Source organism: Cyprinodon variegatus, unplaced genomic scaffold, assembly GCF_000732505.1.
Source record: "Cyprinodon variegatus isolate N-32 unplaced genomic scaffold, C_variegatus-1.0 Scaffold579, whole genome shotgun sequence".
NCBI classification, from domain to species: Eukaryota; Metazoa; Chordata; class Actinopteri; order Cyprinodontiformes; family Cyprinodontidae; genus Cyprinodon; species Cyprinodon variegatus.
The window spans coordinates 510,962-520,714 of NW_015151032.1; the positions used below are offsets into that span (position 1 = coordinate 510,962).

The following is a 9,753-nucleotide window of genomic DNA, read 5'->3' on the forward strand; positions in this document are numbered from 1 at the left end:
GCTCTGATGTGATCTACCTGCTCAAACTGCACGTCCAAAAACCACATGTCTGACTCCCCTCTGAGAGATGGTTGCCAGAGGGGAAGAAGAGCTTTGTTGTTTGCACATGTATAGTGCGGGAGGTTCAGGTAAATCGGCTTGCAGACGCTCGTAGCTCTCCCAAATTTATGAATTCTGAGCAGGTGGTTGTGAAAGGCTGATCTCTCCTCGTTACTACCCGTATACTACACAACGCAGGCACAACGCAGGATGCTCGATGAGGCTGAAACACGGCCCGATACAAAAATTCTTGCACAAATAGACAATCGGCCCGAAAAAGGCAAAAAAAATCGTACAGTGTATGGCCGCCTTAACCTATACAGTTGACTACTGCACCACTCTACCTATGTCAGGTGTTCCACAATGAAATATATTAGGTTTATTATTTGTGAGAAATATCAACAGTTTGTTTAGAAAAGATGAATTAATCATTATTTTATTGAATCTCAAACAAATACACTGGCCATAGGTTAACTTTGCAATGAAAATAATTAGCAGAAATATTTTTCTACAAACAAAATATCAGAAAAAGTTCAATAGTCCAGTAAATTCTAAATTAAATCACATTAAAACTGACATATTGAAAAATTATTCCATGAATTTTGTTAACTAACATTTCCTTAATTTCATCATGAAACGTATTTACAGTCCTTTTGTTTGTTCTATTCATGTGAAGTTGGTCAGTGGTTCAGATCTGAGGGGAAGGGACAGTGAGGAGTCCTGTGGGCTTCAGCTTGCTGATTCCTCCATCCAAAATGCAAACACGTGAAACATTCACTTTAACCAGATGTGCGGAAAACTGGGAAAACAGAAAACGCATGTAAAATACACAATCGAAAAACGGCATGGACTAATTAACCGTAATAAGATGATTGATAACTAATACTGTATGTTTATTTATGATAAATAAAATCAATTATCAGACACCACCTTTATGTATGATTATACTATAATATTTCAGGCAGATTCAAATAGATGTTAAACAAAAATACAATTTTTAGACCAAATATTTCTTTGTCTTTTAGATTAAAGAATTGCAATGATTTCTTTAATGTCTGTCTGTGGTTTTACTTCATGTTTCCATATTTCTGTGGTTGTTTTCCCATATATTTTTAATCACAACACTTTCACTAAATTCATCGAATCACCCATTGGATGTAGGCTGACATTAATATCTAATCTATTCTATTTGTTATTTTGATGAATAAAACTGTAATGAGTTTCAATATTAATTTTCTCATATAAACAAAATTCCTCAGAAAACTGTTTTAAAATCTGACTCCAGATTTCAAAATGTGCATTATACTTTTCAGATTTTATTTTATAATGGCAGCCTCATTCATTCAGACCCAGGTGTGTAGTCATTTTACTGGCTCAGTTCTATTGACATACAAAAATACTTTACCTCAATCTCACATTATGTGAAATATATCATTATTTCTGTGAATATTTCATAAAGAATTTTTGCTGTTTTTGTGTAATTTTAAGAGACACCACAGACTTTGTGACCTAAAGAGTTGACACATATGAGTTATTTTAACTGATTCATCAGGCCAATATACAGTATCAATGCTATGAGCGGAGCTCCCCTCTTGAAATACCAACTATGTAAGTTGGTAGAATGCTCAGTAATTTGGCCAGGTCATGTGACCTGGAAGAACGTATTGCTTTACGGCAACAGGCTCTTATATAGTCATGGGGCTGAGGCTTTGGCTCTACTATTTTTCCGCCTGCTCGACTACTTGTCATGGCTGAGGCAAGGAAAAAGTTTAAACCTTCTTAGGAGGCTGAAAAGAGAAAACGTGAAAGGGATCGTGCAAAAGGAAAAACAAGAGTCATGGAAATTTGTTTATTCGTTGGTGCAGGCTGAAAGAAGAAGCTGGATGTAAAACTTTTCTCATCTTTATTATTAGACTGGTAGGTTAACACTCTGCTCCTAGTATACAGTCATATTTCTTTCTTTTTTTCTATGTTTAGTAGAAGCCAACAGGTCTAGTGCCCCTAGTGGTCAATGGTTACATGGTGGTTTTTGATAAAATAATTCTAATGTAAGAAAAGAAGAAAAAGCTGATAACTACTTTAATGTTTGTGGGAAATTCGCCTATAAAACAAACAGGACATATTTTATACAGTGGGTAAAATTATTTACTTATAAGAAGATATTTTACTGGGCAAAGAGAGTTAATTCTGGATTTTCTTCAAAATGCTTTTTGAAGAAACCTTTTTTTCCCCATACACACATTTAAAGCTTCAGTAACGGCTTTATACAAACAGACAAAGATTAGTTACGCTAACCAAGTTAAGTTTCACACAATGTAAAAAAAAGAAAAGAGCATAACCTTTTCCTAGTTTTTTCTCCCCTTATTTTCGGTGTGGCCTGTTTTTATTTATTTGAACTAAGGCACAGGCCTTAGTTCAAATAAATAAAATCTTTCTCAAAATCTTTCTCTATCAAAACTTCTTCTCAAACAAGGTTATGGTTAACATTAACCTGAAAAATGAGCGATACTGTGCAAAAAAAGCAACGTGTTGATGCTCTGACTTCAGGTAGTTATCATGATTAAACTTTACAATGATGCATGGAAAACAGTACAATACTTTTTCAGTAAATTAATGAATGCTGCTGTATTTTTATATATAAAAGCAAACTGCATTATAATTGTAAATTTATAGGACATGTATTGTAAAGCTAACAAAACATAAAGAAAGGTCATATTTTAGGATTTAGTTATTAAATACTGTTTTAATCTGTTGTAATGTGTAAAGATGTGTGTGAAGCTGACTCTCTCACCAAAGCAGCACTCTTTATAGCATGGCTGATGATCACAATGACCCGCCCTTTGTAGTTCTGGAGAACTCCTGCAGCAGGACACTGCACTAGTTCACCATCAGGACCGAACACGCTGTTAAAGGGAATGTTGATGCTGCCAGAAATATGTCCCCTACCAAAGCTGGATTCCAGGGAGTTAAGGAGCACAGAGTCTGGCAGATGTGCCAAGGCAATGATGCTTGGTGAAGGTTTTTATTTTTTCACAGAGACTAACAAGGAATTTTCTGAGAGCTGCTTTGTTCTTTAGCAACATAAAAAATGCATTGTAGAAAAGAATAATGTAGAGAAAAGACATTTTAGAGAAAATGAAATCAGGACATAAAGGACAAAGAATAGAGGATTCGGAAGGTATAAACAATGATCCAGGCCCTGGGTAATCTACTTCTGTTATGCTATTCCCTCTCTATCTCAAACGGCTGCGTTTGATTGGGTACCTTTGTCAAGAGGCTCACTGCATACGGCAATATTTGAACACATAACTAAAACAGATTCTCCCTACACAATCTGTGCCTTTTTAAAACTCTACCAGGAAGTCTTAGAATTTAGGGTGACTTACAGACAATAAAAACATCTTTGAATGGATTTCATCCACTGTCCCGGATAATTTAGTCATTCGCCTGCCTACACATACCGGTACCTTACTCAAATAAATAAGTGATTAACAGGCCCTTGCAGTGCTTGGAGGCAGTTAAAGAGGGAATGCAATTAACTGATTCAGGTTTGCAGGTTTAGAAATGCATCTAAAACCTGCAGAAGTAATTGTGAAGTTTTGGTTAAGAGATGGCTCTTGTCATTCGATCAGAAAAAGAGATTGAGGTAATTTTTCTACATTAAAGGTGCTCTGTGAATCACAGGAGGAGACAATTAACTTTTAAAAATATTTCCCCGTACAGTGAGGATAAGGCTGGAAGCCTTATTTTGTCAAATGTCTGAAAAAATGTTAATTTTGAAAAGGCAGAAAAGGAGGGTAGACTAAATCAAACGATATGCATTAATTTCTACATGCATGGACTGCAGAGAAATACACTGTTATCAGAATGTACTGTTACCTGGTTCACTAACCTAAAAAATAATGGCATATATTCTTAGACCAGAATCCTAGCATGCAATGGAAATAGACCCAACAACATCGCAAGTAATTATAGTGTGACTGTGTTTGACACAAGGGTTTCAGTTGAAAGGTTTAACTGGCTTCTTCTGTGAAGAGATGCTCACAAGCATAACAGACGAGGGACTTAACTCCTATTTGTAGGACTTTGTTTCTCCTCATCTCTCCAAGACCTTCACTTTCAACATAGTAAAACGTATCAGTATACTAGCTTACGCTTTTGTCAGGTAATTTAAGATCCGATAAGCTAAAAAAATGGCTTAAACACATCAGGAGGCAAGATACTCATTAAATGGTAAGGATACTCTTCCACATTCCGAATGTCGACAGCAACAATTTTCGGCTTGCTGCTTTTATGTCTCTTGGAGGGTCCAGCGAGTGAGAGTTCACAGAGGTCGATTAAATCCTCAGCTGAGATTCTGGGAGACACTTCAGCTTTCAGGTCACACAGCGCCAGAGGCTCTCGGGACTAAAGGAGAGGAGGCCACAGAAAGACAGATGAAGCAGGAGAACATTTCTGGACCTCATAATTATTTAGAAATGACTGCCAGTTTGGTTACTGTTATTATAAGAGCAAAAATCAACTACTACAACTACACCTCAAGGGCTCTCATGTTTAACCTGTAAAACCTTAGAAAATAAAAGTAGTCCATTAAGGCTCTGATTGGGGCTGGGTATTGATTGAAATTTCAAGAATCGCTTACCGGTATATTCCAATTGTCAAAATTTAGAAATAATTATTTTAGATCCAATCTAAAATTGGATTTCTGTTTTTAAAAATACATTTTATTGAATTAAATTCAGCTTTATTACATGAATGTGTAGTTATGTAATTCATATTAAAGTATTATATTAACATATTAAAACAAATTAATACATTTATGGTAGTTAACAGTGGCTGTAAGGGCAGTGGAAAATACATTTTTTTTATTGATCCATATATATATATATATATATATATATATATATTGACCTTTAAACATTAACATGAGAATCGATAAAGAATTGGAAAATTGGTTTTATTTTTAAACACAGCCCTAGATCTGAGCAAGATAGAGCAAGACAATGGCCTAAACAACAAGTTTTTACCCTGAGTTTAAATTATATCAGATAACAACACAAACAAGGTTAAAATGGTCATTTTGGACAAATTTAAATAAACCACAGAGGACTTAATTCATTCATGATTTATTGGGGCTAATTTGAGAAACAATTAGGCAACATTAAATAATAAATGATTGGTGAAGTCTGTGAATAAAGGTAATTATACCAACCGGCTTAAAAGAAAGAAATTAATGCACAATGTATTTAGTTGCTGTAAAAAAAAAAAGAGTCGTTCAGAATGTTACATTAATTAACTCCTTTCTTTAAAGCACACACATGGTCTTAAATATGCATTTGCGACACCATTCCCTTTATTTATGGACAGAAATAAGCAAAACTGTGGAGCTTGTTAGGGTTATGGGCTGATGAAACCCTGCATGGTTATTTAAATGTCAGAGTGAGCACTGTGAGACTGTCAAGGACGGCTTATAGGAACTTTGGCATTTCAACTGGTCAGACAGTGATGAGTCTAAACCAGAGCCGCGGAAAAGCAAGTCAAAAATGTGCAGTAGAAATGTCTGTTAGTGTGTCCACCAGGAACTTTGTTCAAGGTTCAAAATAGGAAGACACTGTCTGGAATGGAAATGCTGCTTTTTTTTGGTTCAAAACAAGGTTAGGTTTATTGACTTAATTTAATTAGTCTGTGAGAACAATAACAAAAAGATAGCAAGTACTAGCTGAACAGTTGTTTCAGTAAAACTTAGGTGATAATTCAAAGAACATAAGAAAAAAAAAACATACTGCTGACTAACAACATGCAGTTAGAGGCTAACTTCAGTACAGAAGGAGGCTTTACATTAAAATTCAAATGTAATATGTTTCTAAAGAACACATCTTCCCATTTAAAAAAGAAAAACAACAAAAATGACAATTAAAGTTTAATTAAAGCCTCTCCGCAAAGTTTCTGAGTGTTTATGAGAATTTAACAATTCTTCCAGACAGATTCCAACATTTGTGTCGTCAGATGCAGGTGCTGGACAGGAGGGCTTAGCATTGCAGTCTTTTCTCAAATTTCTCCCAAATTAAAGGGGAAATGAAACGTCCAATCAAACTAATTTAATTTTTGAGATTCTGTCTTACTATTATCAATATATTAAATTAGAAAAGTGAAAAATATAAACGTAAAAGAAAAAAAGCTTTGTTTTATAGTGTTTCAGTAAGAACATGTTGCAGTACCTCAAACGGTGATGTCACGGGGTTGGTCAGCGCTAGCTGTAGCAGTAGTATACACTGGATATACCGCTGATAGATCACAACCATAAAAATCTTAAAACATTTGGTTTGATGGAAGAGGAAGCTGAAATGACACTGAAGCATCTAAATCACATTGCTTATGCTTTGGAGCCCATTACTGATTCGAGCCAAAGGAAGGAGAGAAGCAGCGTTTTGGAGCCGGGGTTCTGACTATCCCTGCTACCCAAGAGAAAAAATGGTTTGGGAGGATATGTAAAGTAGCAGACTTTTGGGTCTGGCAAGCTAGTGGTCCATTGGACAGCCAGCTATAGCCTGAAGCTCCTCCCGATTGTTTTTAATTTCAGCGCCTATTAGTTAGGCTCTTCTAACCGGCCAAACACTCTGACAGCGGGTCAGTGACAATCAATCTTAAAGGAAAAGTCTGGTCAGCAAGGAATGATCAATGGGTCATTATTTATATCTAAAATTATTACGTTCACAGTGATTTAATGGATTTAGCGTTAATCAGTAAAAAATAAAAATAATAATTTTCGTAGCGATCACGGAGTCCGAGAACGGCCATTTTTCTATATAGCAAATATACAATATAGTAAAAACCCCACTCCTGACATCTTCCAGCAGTGTCGTCACGGTGCGGTAAGCCTAGCGCCATTTTCCCCGCTTTACGAGCAAAATCAATGGGAACTACTAGACACCTATGCAATCAACAGCAATTACTTAAGATTTTGAGATGACTTCACCATTGAAATTCGCGAGAGCTATGCTTGACAATGCCCACGTGCATGGCAGTTGGATGTTGTTTTTCCACTTTAACCCGATGTTGTAATACATCGGGTTAAAGTGGAAAAACAAAATATATATAAATAAATAAAAAAGAGTTATTTCACCTTTCCGATATGGGATCTACCACGGATGGGTTTGTCGTTGGATTGCCAACTTGAAGAGAGAGGATTTTCTATTGAACTTCTGGCCAGAGAAAAAAAACACGTGATATATAGCCAACATTTTGAAGAAGAACGTTTTCAAGATGACTTGGATAATAGCGCGTTGTGACTAACACCAGATACAGCATTGGGACTTGATCAACAACCGATACCGCACCGTGAGGTCACAAACCGGTAGGTGGCAGTAGTGCTCTTTGACAAATATGGATATCTCCAGTAAAGCACATTTAAATGAAACTACTCCTAATTAATTGAAAACATTTATTATTTATTTAACAGTATGTAATTATTTCAAATTTAGAGTACTTTTAGAAGTTTGAATTCTGAATATGACCGAACTTTTCCTTTAATGACTGGGTGAAAACATGCTAAGCAGGCAGAGCAGTGACACATTTATGTTGGCAGGTATCAAATAATCAACTATGTCCCTAACTCCAAAACAAACATCCATCACAAGGGCTTAGTTCTCCAACTTTATCCCATTTTTGAGTCTCTTAATAAACAAACATTTTATAACCCCTTCTGCAGCAATCTGGATGAACATATTTCTGCAGCACAGGGTCCCTTAGCCACCGGATATCACAGCGGGTCCAAACCTCCAGAGAAATGGTTAACTTCTTACCATTGCCAAAGTAAACAAAATGCTCAGTAATTGAAAGTACAGTAACGCCTTTATAAATTGCACTTTAAGATAGCTTTGCAGTATAAATAGTACACATATCACTGTAAATATTCTCATAAATCTAAATAAAAAACATTCTATGCAAATAATTTGGACCTTAAAAGAAATAACATTTCATGCATAACGTTTGAAAAATAAAACAAAGTATATGGCACTAAGGTTCATCTTTAGTTTTGGAATAAACTTGAGAGGGGCTAATGTAGCCGATCTTCAGCTAGATCTAAATGTCTACAGCAGTAAGTAGTCCAAGTACCTCGGATAGAGATAATACACTTTAAATGAGCTTATTATAAAACTGTCAGCTGCTATTACATCTGTAATGCACGAGTCTAAAGGGGTGGCACAGGAGGAAAGATGGAAAATTATTCTGCAGGATGATGATAATAATTTTCCAAAGTATGGAAATAAGGTAATCATATTTCAAACCATTAATCTATAAAGAAGCAATCCTGACATAATTTACATAAATACAGAAACTGCTCAGAGTGAGCAGATGGGAGAAAAAAAACTATCTGGGGGCCGATTTTCCAACACCAGCACATCAAGTGAGACTGGGAATGGACTAATAATGGGTGGTTATTGAATAAACTATTGAATGTTTTAGAGCTTTGCTGCAGCAGGGAACTTCTAGAAATGTGCGACAGTCAGAGCACATAGTATGTTCATCAGACATCTGGATATGAGCACAGAGCTGTTCACTTTTTGAGAACTTTGAATTAATGTTTAAATGAATCAAGCTTTGGGTTATCCTTATTTTAAGCAAAGGTTCTCATACTTGATACCATGGGAGAACAATAAGCTTCATCTTGTCTTTTAATGTCGACTCAGTGATGTGGCTATTGGTATACTTCAGTCATATTTTAACAAAAGTTGAAAAAACTATTTCCTCAAAGCTGATCAGAAATGAGATCGAGACTGAATTTGCTTCTCCTGCTGAATGCGCTCTTATGAAGCAGGGGCTACAGTTTCTGTTCAGGTGCTTACGGATAACAGAACTAAAGTTGTCTATGTTTGCAGGTAACAGAAACACTGTTAGAGCATCCACACAAAGTTGCAAATTTCATCACTTTTTTCATAAAAAGCTGCTAAATGCCCCAGCTCAGCAAAACAATTCCTCGTGGCAGGTCGCCATCTTTGTTGTGACTGTGTCTGGCCTGCTGATAGCATGTAGATTAGGTCTCACCAACCTTTTTAAGGCCGAGGGCTACCTCATGGGTACTGAGTCATAGGAAGGGCTACCAATACTGACCTATGAACTAGAGGGATCAGCTTTCAGCGTAACTTCATCATTCCTTAATTTTAGGACGAAGGAAGGAAGGAACCAAGGAACCAAGGAAGGAAGGAAGGAACCAAGGAAGGAAGGAAGGAACCAAGGAAAGAAGGAAGGAACCAAGGAAGGAAAGAACCTATCCAAGGCAGGAAAGAACCAAGGAAGGAAGGAAGGAAGGAAGGAAGGGTAGGAAGGAAGGATGGAAGGAAGGAAAGAACGAAGGAACGAACGAAGGAACCAGTGAAAGAAGGAACAAATGAAGGAACCAAGGAGGGAAGGAACGAACGAAACAAGTAAGAAAGGAAGGAACCAAGCAACCTAGGAAGGAATGAAGGAACCAGGGAAGGAAGGAACAAATGAAGGAACCAAGGAGGGAAGGAACGAACGAAACAAGTAAGAAAGGAAGGAACCAAGCAACCTAGGAAGGAATGAAGGAACCAGGGAAGGAAGGAACAAATGAAGGAACCAAGGAGGGAAGGAACGAACGAACGAAACAACGAAGAAAGGAAGGAACCAAGCAACCTAGGAAGGAATGAAGGAACCAGGGAAGGAAGGAACAAATGAAGGAACCAAGGAGGGAAG

The 9,753-nt window shown here is 36.7% G+C and overlaps 1 protein-coding gene across 1 annotated transcript in view; it reads right to left on the reverse strand.

The window, feature by feature from the left end:
- Nucleotides 1-264: 264 nt before the first annotated feature.
- Nucleotides 265-9,753, reverse strand: part of tbck (TBC1 domain containing kinase) — a 41,990-nt gene continuing 32,501 nt past the window's right edge. Inside the window, exons 24-26 of the mRNA XM_015392226.1 lie at nucleotides 4,283-4,446; nucleotides 2,831-2,990; nucleotides 265-838 (exon numbers count right to left, since the gene is read on the reverse strand). Coding sequence (XP_015247712.1) covers nucleotides 728-838; nucleotides 2,831-2,990; nucleotides 4,283-4,446 — 435 coding nt within the window. The 3' untranslated portion in view covers nucleotides 265-727. The remainder of the gene's footprint in view (nucleotides 839-2,830; nucleotides 2,991-4,282; nucleotides 4,447-9,753) is intronic.